General features: G+C 45.8%; 1 protein-coding gene across 1 annotated transcript in view; it reads left to right on the forward strand.

The window, feature by feature from the left end:
* Window positions 1-13,392, forward strand: part of LOC147016098 (uncharacterized) — a 209,224-nt gene that overhangs the window by 166,477 nt on the left and 29,355 nt on the right. Inside the window, exon 21 of the mRNA XM_085849143.1 lies at window positions 11,583-13,359. Coding sequence (XP_085705269.1) covers window positions 11,583-13,359 — 1,777 coding nt within the window. The remainder of the gene's footprint in view (window positions 1-11,582; window positions 13,360-13,392) is intronic.

Below are 13,392 nucleotides of genomic sequence, written 5' to 3' on the forward strand. Positions count from 1 at the left end.
CTCTTCTCCATGTACTTCTCCTGCAACTGCCTTACAATAAAAATTGCATCTGTCGTTCCTCTTCCTGGCATAAATCCAAACTGCATTTCGTCAATCTTTACCTTCTTCCTTATCCTCTTCTCCAACACCCTTTCCAATACCTTCATTCCATGCTCCAATAACTTTATTGCTCTATAGGAGCCACAGTCCAGAGGGTCACCTTTCCCCTTGTACAGAGGGACGAGGGTACTCAGTTCCCAATCCACTGGAATGCGGCCTTCTTTCACCACCAGATTACAGATCTCTGTCATTCTCTTCACACCCCAACTTCTCGCTGCCTTCAACATATCTCCCACAACTCCCGTCGGCCCTCCTGCTTTTCTACTCTTCATTGCTCTTATAGCTTCCTCAACTTCCTTCTCAGTTATCTTCTCTGCTGGTCCTAAAACCGGGTTACTCTCAATGTTTCTATCCCATTCATTTTCTACATTCAACAGCCTTTCCATATATCTCTTCCATCTTCCTTTAATTCCATCTGAATCCACAACGATTTGTCCCACTTCATCCTTCAAGCAACTCACCCCCGTCACATCAAATCTCTCTCGCTATCTGCTTTGCAATCCTGAATACCGCTCTCTTACCCTCCTCCGAATCCAAGCGTTCTCCGAACATTTTCCTATGGGCCTCCTGCGCCTTTGCAACCTCTTTCTTTGCAGCCTTCTTGGCTACCTAATAACTTTCATGCGTTGCCTCTTCTACCATCGTACCCTTCGCCTTTTGCCATTCCTTGAACTTCTTCCTCTTCTCTGCAATCGTCTTTCCAACTTCATCATCCCACCACCATGTTTCCGAGTGCCTCGGTGGTCCTTTTGTCCATCCACATACCTCACCAACGGCTCCCAATAGATGATCTTTCATTGACATCCAACCACTTTCAAGCTCAACCACATCATCCTCAACCATACTCAGCCTCTCTCTTAATGCTTCTTTCACTGTCGCTTCTTTCAACCTCCACACCTTCATCCTTGGTTGGTACTTCACCAGCTGAATTCTCCGCGCACCTTTCACCCTTATATCGCAGACAACCAGGTGGTGCTGCGAAACGGTCTCCTCCCCTGGGATCACCTTTGTGTCCCGGAGGTTTCCCCTCTCTCGCCGACGCACCATCAGGTAGTCAATGGTTGTAGTCGACCCACCTGACGTGTATGTAATAAGCTTATTATTCGCTTTCTGGAATTGAGTATTACAGAGCAACAAATCAGCTCCATCAGCAAACTCCAAGATCCTTTCACCTTCCCCATTTCTCACACCATATCCATAACCCCCATGGGCTCCCTCAAAACTGTCTGGACTCCTTCCCACATGTCCATTCAAGTCTCCTCCAACCACAACAACTTCCTCATCTTTCACATTTTCCATCAACTTCTCCATCGCACACCAGAACATGTTCTTCTCTTCATCGCTTCGACCGACCTGTGGGGCATATCCCGAGATGACGTTCACCAAGAGATTTCCGATCACGATTCTCACCATCATCAACCTTTCACTCACTCTAGTCATACTCACTACACTGTCTACAAACTCCTCAGAAAACATTACACCAACACCATGCACGCCTTCCGGGCACCCTTGTCACATAAACTTGTACTTCTGTCCCTGCCTACCCTTCACCATTCTCGTACCACTTCCCTTCCATCGTGTCTCCTGCACACAACATATGAACACTGCTCTTCTGACCAATGTTTCAACCACTTCTCCTGATCTCCCTGTCATTGTCCCTACATTCCAAGCCTCAGAAACCGATCTCCACGTGGGGCATCAGACGATTGGTCATCATAATTGGAAAAATTTCCTCCCTTGCTTCGATCGGGTTCCCCACCTTGAGTTTTAATGAGAGGGGTGACGACCCCCACGGGGTACTTTGGGCTGTACCCTGCCCATCAGTTTTACTCATCATTGTTTCCTTTTGAGGCGATGTTTTTATGACCGGATGCCCTTCCTGATGCCAACCTTTAAAGTCGCCTCTTACAACACGCAGGATACGGTGTACCTATTCTAACCAGGGCACAAACCAGTATCCATTTACACCTCACTATCCGAAAACATGGACCAACTTCTATCTTCTCATCCAAACTCTCTCTTCCTCATATGTTGCGACTTCAATTGCCATCATGCCAGTTGGCTTGGTGTGGGTACCTCTCTCACCTGAAATGGCACTTCAGCAAAAGCTTTCTGCGACTCATTGTGACTGACTCAATCGGTCAATTTCCCCACCTGGATCTCAACCAACGGTACTCCATCTCTTCTGGATCTGATTTTTCAAATCTCCCTGAAAATATCTGCTGTTCTTCCTCCGCTCCAATCGGTTCTTCTGACCACGTCCTTGTCAAAGTGGACATCTCTCTGGCTGTTATCAGAGAACCACCTCAGCGCCATTGAGTCTGGCATTTCACTCAAGCCGACTGGCAGGGTCTCCAAGCAGCCATCAAACTTCTAGACTGGTCTCCTATCACTACTTTCTCCAACATCAACTCATCCTGGAAATTCTTTCAAAAAAACTTGCTCTCCCTCATGCACAGATTTATCCCCTCTCGTGTTCAGTTGTCCTACCCTTCCTCCCGCCCTTGGTTCACTGAAGCTTGTGGCGAGGCAGTTGTCCTGAAACAACTTGCCTTTGCCTCATAGAAAGCAAACCCAGCTGAGGGTAATCTCAGTTCCTTGCTCTTGCTCACCCTCTCTCTGTTCTATTCACCCTCTCATTTGCTCAAGGTCATCTGCCATCTGCTTGGAAATCAGCAAACATTACCGCTCTGCATAAAAAAGGTGCAAAAACAGATCCCTGCAACTCCAGACCAATCAGCCTTCTCCCAATCATCAGCAAGGTATGGAATCCATCATCGCTTCAGACATGAAATCCTTCCTCTTCTCAAATGGCTTGATTTCCAATCATCAATTTGGTTTCAGACCAGGTCACTCTACCCTGGATATGCTACTTCTGCTCTCCCAACAACGGATGGAGGTCCTCAATGCCGTACATTAAATCAGAGCCATCTCCCGAGACATTTCACGTGCTTTTGACACGGCCTGGCACCCTGCAATGCTCACCAAACTCTCTTCCAATGGTATCCAAGACCATCTCCACTCATGGCTCGCAGACCTCCTCTCCTGTCACAGTCACAGTGTGGCCCTAAATGGAGTTCTTTCATCCCCTCTTCTTGTCCAGGCTGGAGTTCCTCAAGGGAGCGTTCTGGGCCCTGTTCTTTTTCTGGTTTTCATCAACGATCTCTCCGACTCTCTGGAAAATCCTCTTTATCTCTTTGCTGATGACTCCACCCTCTGCCGTACCATCCGTCATCCCTCAAACCGGCAAGCAGCAGCTTCTTCGCTGACTGCAGATCTGGGTAATTTCACCAACTGGTACAACACGTGGAACATATCTTTCCATCCGGACAAATCCAACACTCATTTTGTCTTTCCGAAAGGACTGTTTGGAACCCCCCCCCCCCCATCTACTTTCTCAACAATCCTCTGGAAGAAGTCCTTTCTTTAAAGCTTCTGGGTCTCACTATCTGCCTTGACCTTTCCTGGGAAAGCCACATTTCCAACCTGGCCTCTAAAGCCAGTCGCCGACTGGGAATCCTCTGTCGTGCAAAGTCCTTCCTCAGCCCACCTGAGCTCCTGATCACATAAAAAGCTTTCGTCCGCAGCCTGATGGAGTACTGCTTTCCCCTATGGGCTGCTGCTCATGCCTCTCACCTTTCTCAGCTTCACGTTGTGGAAACCAAGGCATTTCGGATCATTGGCATCTCCCGCGATGAGGCTGAGTCTTTGGGTCTCTCACTCTCTCACTGCAGGCAAGTCGGTGGTCTTTCTGTCTTCTACAGTCTCCCCTCTGGTCTCACCCCCCCCCCTGCTCTGTCTGTGATTTGTCCCAACCATATTTCCGCAGGGCGCTCAAGGTCCGTTAACAACCCCCTTCTGGTAAAAACTACCAAAATCACGAATCACTGCTCACCTTCACTCTTTCGTTCCTCTTTTTTCCTGCCTTTGGAATAAACTCCTTCACTCTGTTCAATCCCATTCTTCCCTTCAGGCCTTCAAAACAGCTGTTCACTTCCACTTCTTATCATCCCCCATCCAAATCCTCGATCTTTTCTACCCCCGTTAATCAAACTCAAGCCCACCTTCTTCAAATTCCCTGCTTTCCTTCCTGAAAGTTCCTATAGTGTCCATCTTGTTTGTATTCCGTGTGTTCCCCGCCCCATCCCTCTCCCTTCCACCTAATGTCTCTGTTCTCTAATCTCTAGTCTCTCTAATCTTCTCTAATCTCTCTAATCTGTTCTCTAATCTGATCTCCTAATGTCTCTGTTCCCCACTGTTTTGTCCTTCCCACTCCCGCCCCTCTTGTCTCTTGCCCCCCTTGCTGTGCGTTGTGTGTTAGCTCTCATACGAGCCTCGACAAGGTATACAAAAAACAATATCCAGATGTTGAAAGCTGATACAGACGTACCATGGAAGACTCGAAGCTGTAATTGCTGCCAAAGGCGCTTCTACAAAGTATTAACTCAGGGGGCTGGATACTTGACACGAAATATTTCAGCTTTTCATTTTAAAGCAATTTGTAAAAATTTCTTTAAACATGTTTTCACCTTGTCCTATGGGGTATTTTGTGTAGATTAGTGACCATAAAATTATTTTAAATTCATTTTAAATTCAGGCTGCAACACAACAAAATGTGACAAAAGTCGAGGGGTGTGAATACTTTCTGAATGTTCTGTGTATATGTTGCACACTTTGAACTTCCCATAAACGTTTATTGGGGAAGAGCACCACAAAAGTCCAAATAACCCAAAGTTTTGCAAAGTAATATATATATATATATATATATATATATATATATATATATATATATATATATATATATATATATATATATATATAAAAAGAAGCATGCTGACTCTGACACGACAATGACATCATGTGCATAAATTGCACCAGCACATCACCTCCAAACTTGGAGGCATCTGTATGGTCCTCAAGCCTTTGCAGACTGAGATTAAAGCTTATCGTCATAATATATTTGATTCAGATTATATATATATATATATATATATATATATATATATATATATATATATATATATATATATATATATATATATATATATATATATATATATATATGAGCCTGGTGTTGGCGCAGTGGTTAGGGCAGTGGCTTTGGATCCAAAAGGTCCTGAGTTCAAGCCCCGTTGGGCCACTGAATTAATACACCAGGGGGTTGACTCAGCCTGTCATCCTTCCGAGGTCGGCGAAATGAGTACCAGTATACTGGGCCGGTGTATACCCCGGTTAAAATAGGTGTACCATATCCCTGTGTCGTAAGAGGCGACCAGGGTTGCGTCAGGAAGGGCATCCGGTGTAAAACATGTGCCAAATCACTATGCGGATCATAAGGATGATCCGCTGTGGCGACCCCTAACAGGAGCAGCCGAAAGAAGAAGAAGAAGATATATATATATATATATATATATATATATATATATATATATATATATATATATATATATATATATATATATATATTTGAAAATAGAATAAAAACTGGGTATAAAGTGAATATACACACGTGATGGAATCGCATCTCTTGTATGAAAATGAAATGCTCTATCGTATAGTCATGTGTTCATACACAGGGTCCACTAAACAAAGTATTTCTGACAAATAATTTATTTTATGACAAAAACGTCTGTCAACAACAAAATTTATTGTAACCGTTAAGTATGGAAAATATTGTCTGGTCGGTGTCCACCACGAGCTGCCACGTAATGGCATGCTGTAAGAATATCACTTTCAATTACAGAGGTCAAAACTTCATGCGTTATGGCATTAATTTCTATCCTTATGTTGTCTTTGAAATCCTATAATGTCCGTGACTTGGTGATGTGCACTCTCTCCTTAAAGTAACCCACAAAAAGAAGTCTGCTGCTGACAAATCTGGGGATCGCAGATGCCAGTTTATGTCTCCATTATGAGAAATTGCCTTGCTTGGGAACAGTCACACAACAGTGCCATTGTCGCTCTTGCTGTATGACAGGTGGCTCCATCTCGTTGAAACCACAATTCCCGTTGATTCATTTCCTGCTAAAATTCATAGTCTGAAGAAGTTTTGGATCATGCCATGGTATCTTCCGCCATTCACTGTTGGAGTCGATTTTGTGGGCTTCTCAAAACACTGTCGCATGCACGCTCAATGTTTCTTTGTGTTCTTCCAGACCATGGTCTACCTTGATTGTGCTTTATCAGTTATCGTTCCATCTTCCTGCAATTTTAAAACACACCTACAGATGACGTTTGGAAGGAGCAGCATTAACACAAAGTTCTCAACGGCATGGTCTTCGAGCTGCAATGATGGAGCACTGTCTTGTTCTTGAAGAAAAGGTCAACAATAAGAGAACATTGTTGGATTATCCACCTGCTCATTATGATAACCCTGAATGTTGAATCTGAAAGAAAAAAGAAATTGATTTTCATTCATGCTTTAGATAATATGACAATATGAAATCCCTACATTTCTTTCATGGACCCTGTATATTGCACTGGTTGGTTTTCATGTAAGTCGTCAGAAAATGTCAACCTGCATGGTTATAATATAATACAGGCATACTAGAGTAGAATATAATATTAAAAAATTACCCCCGTGCGGGAGTGACGGTCATCTCTGCGAGAAAATATATAGCCTCCTGAAGGTAGGGCAGTTTTTGCAAACTTTGAAGTCACATGACACGAAAATGAAAGCGAATATCGAAAATCCGGCCTGAAAAAAATTTAGATATTGTCCCATAGATTTATATGCCACAATCAAATTCAAGATCGCTTGAGAAATGTAGGAGATAGATTTTGAAAATCATCATTTTCGCATGAAAATCGTCATTTTCGCATTTTTTGACAACTTTTGAAGTCACGTGACACGAAAACGAAAGCGAATATCGAAAATCTGGCCTGATCAAAATTTAGATATTGTCCCATAGATTCATATGCCACAATCAAATTCAAGATCGCTTGAGAAATGGCGGAGGAGATAGAATTTGAAAATCGTCATTTTCGCAACTTCAAAGGCCTCGTGACCTTGACCTTCGGTGACCTTGAAAGTCATACCATCGTGTACGTCTCATCGACCTCAATCAGGATCACTAATGACCAGATCTCCCGCTTCAACTTCATTGTGAACGGACGGACGGACGGACAGATTGTCACCTCTCCTCTCAACACCAATATTATTAGGTCTTGCTCGAAGAGATGACCTCATGATATAAAAGTGGAGGTCATGACATCATTAATGTGTGGTGAATACAATGGCTCGTGAGAAGGAAGGATCACATGAGAAGCAGATAGAAATCAGTCATAGCTAGTGAACGTGACTCCTTGTGGCAGATTGAAACTTGACTTCATGTTTCAACAGGAACTGTATGCAAGAATCTGTGGAGGACACACAAAACTAGCTTGTACTGTTTACAATAGAACCTGTCGAGGAAGAAAACCCAAACTCTACAAAAGTGATTTTTTTTGGGGGGGGGATGCATTGTCGAGGCTCGTGTAAGAGCTAACACACAGAACATATAACAAAGGGAGCAGGAGACAAGAGGGAATGAGAGAGGGAAGCACAAAACTGAGGAACAGAGACATAAGGAGATCTGTGGAAGGGAGTGGTGTGGGGTGTGGTACATGGGGTAAACAAAATGAACACTACAGGGACTTTCATGAAGGAAAGCATGGAATTTGAAGGAGGTGGGTTTGGAGTGGATTAATGGAGGGAGAAAAGATCATGGTTTGGATGGGGAAAGATATGAGATGGTGATGAACAGTTGTTTTGAAGACTTGGAGGGAAGAGTTGGATTGAAGAGTGTGGGAGTTTGTTCCAGAGATGGGAAAAAAGAGAAATGAAAGAGTGAAGCTGAGGAGAAATTCTTGATTTTGGCAGTTTCACCAGAAGGGGGTTGTTGATGGACCTTGAGCGCCCTGTGGAAATATAAGGGGGACTGAGCACAGACAGCGGGGGCGCAAGGCTGGAGAGGAGATGGCAGAAGACAGAATGACCACCGACCTGCCTGTGGTGAGAGAGTGACAGATCAAAGACTCAGCTTCATCGTGGGATATGCCAATGATCGTAAAAGCCTTGGTTTCCACAGCGTAATGCCGGGCTGGGTGTGAAGCGGGAGCATCAACCCAGAGTGGCGAACATTACTCCATCAGGCTGTGGACGAAAGCTTTGTATGAGATTTGGAGCTCGGGTGTGCCAACGAAGGACTTTGCACGATGGAGCATTCCCAGTCAGCGACTGGCTTTGGAGGCCAGCTTGGAAATGTGGCTTTCCCAGGAAAGATCATGGCAGATAGTGAGACCCAGAAGCTTGAATGAAAGGACTTCTTCAAAAGGATTGTTGAAAAAGTAGATGGGGAAAGGGGGTGGGGGGAGTTTCCCAGACGGTCCTTTCGGAGAGGCATCATGAGAGTGTGAGATTTGTCAGGACTGAAGGACATGTTACACGTATTGGACCAGTTTGTGATTTTATCTAGACCTGCAGAGGGTGAAGAAGCTGCTACTTTCAGATCTGAAGGATGACAGATGGTACAACAGAGGGTGGAGTCGTCAGCAAAGATATTGTTACGAATTTCGGCCCGCCCGGCGTGTGATCGGCCACGTAACTCAAATCGCGACACGTCGCCCACCGGAACGGACAATTCAGTCGTGACCCTCTTGGAACTACCGCCAAGGAGCAAGCCACGGGTGGGGGTTTAACCTCACCACATCCCAGTCTGCATTCTACCCGCGCGAAATAGGGTGAATTGTCGAATGTCGATATTCCTAAGTACCCGCGCGGGTAGCGTACCGAGGAGATGTACCACGCCGCAGGTCGACTCCAGACACGAACCGCTAAAGCGGCTCGTTCCGTGCTGCAGGGATAACCGAGCGGAGTTATCGCCAACCTTGACGGTTCAGATTATTTATTGGGTGTCTACACCCACTACCAATCCCTTACGTGATGCAAGATGGAACTTTCAAACAAAGGAAAGGATGCAACGAAACGGGAAACAGTTCAACAAGCAAGTAGTTTATTACACACGCAGACAAGGTACGTATTTACAGCCATACAGTGAAAGCAAGCACGTATATACAGTCATGCAATAAAAGCAAGCAAAAGAGTTATATTACCACCGAATAAAGCAATGTACAAGCACTTATTCAGGTTTACTTAAAAGACTGGCGCCACACACACATTTACACAAAAAGCAAATAAAAGCCACCCTCACAGGCAAGGGGGCAGACAGGTCTGTGGACCAAATGTACGTGGGACCCGGGTGAGCGGCCAGGTCCACGAGACCGAAGGGGTCTTACCCATGCCCTCGTGGCGCAATGGCGGGCTAGCCGCAATGTCAGCATAACGTGCCTGACTCCGTGCCCCTGGCGTGATCGGTGAGCTCCTTTTGGCGTGCGTTGCACAGGCACGTGTTGGTCGGTCGACACCACGGTTGGGGTGGGGAAGGGACGGGGTTACCGGCGCTATCTCAGCACGGATGGGGGGAATTGTTGATGCTCGGGGAGGAGAGAGGGGAATGGCGGACGCTCCGTCCCGCTCGCCGGGCCTTGGGACCGCACAGACTCTGGCGAACTCTCGCCCCTGAGCCCTCTTCCGCGTCCCTGCTTCACTCCGCGACTCGTCCCTCGACCCAGCAACGACAACCTCAACGACGACCTTCGTCTTGACTCGACCAACCCCCGCAACGACAACCTCAACAATGACCTCCGTCTTCACTTGACCAGCCCAGCCAGCACAACACACACGAGTCGCCTTGTGCTCACGTCTTTATAGACCAGGGGAGGAGCGTGTATGCTAATTCGCGGATCAAAACGCGCTTGGAGGCGGGGCCACGCCACCTGACGTTTAGCCATTGGTCGGGCAAAAAGGGGCGTGAGCCTCTCCTAATCCGATTTCCCTCATAAAAGGAGTCCACATGCATCGCGCTTGGGGGCAGGGCCACACCGCCCGACGCTCGCCCATTGGACGGAGAAAAAGGGGGCGTGAGCCTCCCCTGATCCGATTTCCTCTCCCGTAAAGGCATCCATTTGTACTCGCGGCTCGACGCGTTCGGCAAGAATCACCGAACGGGCCCTGGACAGCACGGCGTTCGGTGTTGGCAGGTGGTGTGGTTTATGGTTGTGGAAGGAGAAAGGCGAAGGTGGTGGCAGGTTTGCTGTGGTGGTTTGGTTGTTGGCGGGCGTCGTTTGAGTATGGCGGTGAAGCGATGTCTGCGGGGTGGAGTTGTGGAGGTAAAGAGGCGAAGGTGGTGGTGTTTGAGTTGTTAGCGGGCTTATTGGTCCAAAATAACGATAGAGAAAGAAAAATGGCTAACTCAAAGCGCCGCAACCCGGATGAATCACACATAATCCCTCGAAAAAACGGGTGTGGACTAGCTACACATGAACTTATCGATATATCTAACCTGAGGACCTTTCTGGTGTATTGCAAATTTCCACAGCCGTAACAATATAAAGAGGATTTTCCAGTGAGTTGGAGAGATCATTGATGAAAACTAGAAAAAACACACCTGGGCCCAGAACGCTGCCTTGAGGAACTCCAGCCTGGACAGGAAGAAGGGATGAGAGAATACCATTTAGGGCCACGCGTTGACTGCGACAGGAGAGGAAGTCTGCAAGCCATGAGTAAGGAGGAGAGGAGATTGGGACCATACTCTGTGCAGAGCATTGGTGCTGCTGAAGCAGTCTCCTTCGCTATTGGGCACAATCCTGGATGGGTCGCCACTCCGACACAGTATACCAGCAAGCCGGCACTCATTTTGACGACCTCGGAAGGATTACAGGCCGAGTTAACCCCACCTGGTATTAATTCAACAGCTGAGTGGGATTTGAACTCAGGACCCTAGGTTCCAAAGCCCACCTCCCAAACCATTAAGCCAACATCGGGCATATGAGTAAAGATTACCTTGGATAACATCGGAAGAGAGTTTGTTGAGCAGTGCGGGGTGCCAGCCAATTTTTTTATTTTTTTTTTGTATAGCTTGTCGAGGCTCGTGTGAGGGCTAACACACAACGCACAGCAAGGGGGGCATGAGACAAGAGGGGCGGGAGTGGGAGGGACAAAACAGTGGGGAACAGGCACATTAGGAGATCTGTGGAAGGGAGAGGGATGGGACGGGGAACATAGGGAATAGAAGATGGACATTACAAGGACTTACAGGAATAGTCCAGTCCAGGAGTATTAAGTCAAATTTGAGCCAAACCCAGAACAAATTTATAAGAAGCTGAAACTTTTAGGATATGTTCAGAAAACTGTCAGGAATAACATGCTAAAATCCCCAAGAATGCCCCTTGGGGCTTTTGAGAAATTCAAGATGGCGTCCAAGATGGCCGCCGGCTTGAGATTCTCATATTTCAAGCTGAAATCATCATAGAATTAAAAATAATGTGTCAAAACATAGATTTTAAGTTACAAAGAATCAATTACTATGTCTATTTTTAAGATAAAATCAACTAATTACATATTTAATATGGCTGACATGCACAATACAATGTTTTCTTTTCAGAGCAGGAGATGGAGTCGTGCATCATTTGTAAGGACTTATGCATCAAGGATTTTGTGCAATTTGGACCCAAAGGAAGGACAACTCTAGTAGCTGCAAGCCTTGAGAGACAGGATGGTCTTCATGAACTTCTACAGATACAGGAGTCACTGACACTTCACATTGCCTGTAGAAAAGCCAACACCCGGGAATCATCCATCAGATCTGAGACGAGAAAGTCTGAAAAATCAGCGGCAGATGAGGAATTTGAACAACCCACCCTGCGGTCCAGAACTCCTTTGTTTGACATCACGACACACTGCCTTTTCTGCACTGAAGTACTGATTACTAGCAGCAGACTTGAAACCAAACGCAGAAAGTTAACAATCAATGTAGAGACAATAGAGTTCAAGAACAATGTGTTGAAAAGGGCAACAGAGAGGGGTGATGAGTGGGGAGAGGCGGTTACCAAAAGAATAGAAGCAAACATTGATTTGGTTGCCGCAGAGGTAAAATACCATTGTGCCTGTGCCCAGGAATTTCTTTCTCACTCACAAAAGTTGAAACCTGTTGGCAAACCAGTTGATGTTCAAAGGATTTCAGCTTTCAATGAGCTATGTGCATATATAGATGACAATGACGAATGTCAATATGGAGTTTCTGACCTCATGGAACACATGGAAACATTATTGAATGGTGAGGAAGGCTATTCTCTCAAGTACTTCAAACAGAAACTGAAAGAGCGATACAAAGATGATATCATTATAACAAGCCTCCCTGGAAAATCCAGCATAGTCAGTGTCCGTGAATCTGCTCACCGGATCCTTCGTGAGAGGTGGCTGGCAGATGAAGCAGCTGACAAAGCTTGTGAAAATGAAAGAATAATTGAAATGGCAGCTTCAATTATTAGTGATGAGATTCGTTTGTCAGTGTATGATCTCGGTGAATATCCAACCTTGGAAGAAACTGAAAATGGTTCCTCTATGATTCCTGAGTCTCTGAAGCTCTTCTTGCACAAGTTGTTGGACCCAAAGGGCAAAAATGCTGCTGTAGTGAGTCGGCGATGCACTGCCATTGCCAATTCTGTCATTAGTGCCTGCAGACCAAGGTCTTTCATTTCACCTGTGCGACTTGCCATAGCAGTGTACATACATCGCAAGTATGCCTCTCGCGAGCTGATAGACATCCTCAGTAGCATCAGTTTTGCGGATGACTACAAGGAGGTCCAGCAATTTGAAAGCAGCCTCATATCCGCTGGTGAGCCCTCCTATGGCCTCAATGGTTTCACCCAGTGTGTATTTGATAATGCACATTTCAATGTTGCTACACTAACTGGGCACAACACTTTCCATGCCATGGGTGGCATAGCTTGTGTAACACCACCCAGAACGGTAGAAAAGTCTCCTGTCAAGCGCACAATGCAATTACCCCCAGCTGAAGCAGTTGGCACTTTTGGGCACATACCCATCAAGACATACAGCAAACCTGCAGTTCCTGCTTTGCAGTCAGTTACAGTAGAGCCTCTGCAGATCTCCGACACTCACAGACTGCAAGCATCAGCTCTTGATTCCATTTGGATGCTTGGGTACATGTTGAACTTAACACCGTGTCTGCCTTGGAGTGGCTTCATGAAAACTGTTCTGAAAAGTGATGAGTTCCAAACCTCCAGAATTGAGACTCTCCCATTCATCAATCTGGAACCAAGCAACCCCAGCACTATCTACACTGCACTGTGCTTTGCACAGACACAAAGTGACAAGCACAACCTCAAGATCTGCCCAGTAACATTTGATCAGCCTCTGTATGAAAAGGCTTCTGAAATTGTTGCTGCCTC

The sequence above is a fragment of the Eptatretus burgeri genome, chromosome 12 (genome assembly GCF_056783735.1).
Source record: "Eptatretus burgeri isolate ZD-2024b chromosome 12, Ebu_testis_v1, whole genome shotgun sequence".
NCBI lineage: Eukaryota > Metazoa > Chordata > Myxini > Myxiniformes > Myxinidae > Eptatretus > Eptatretus burgeri.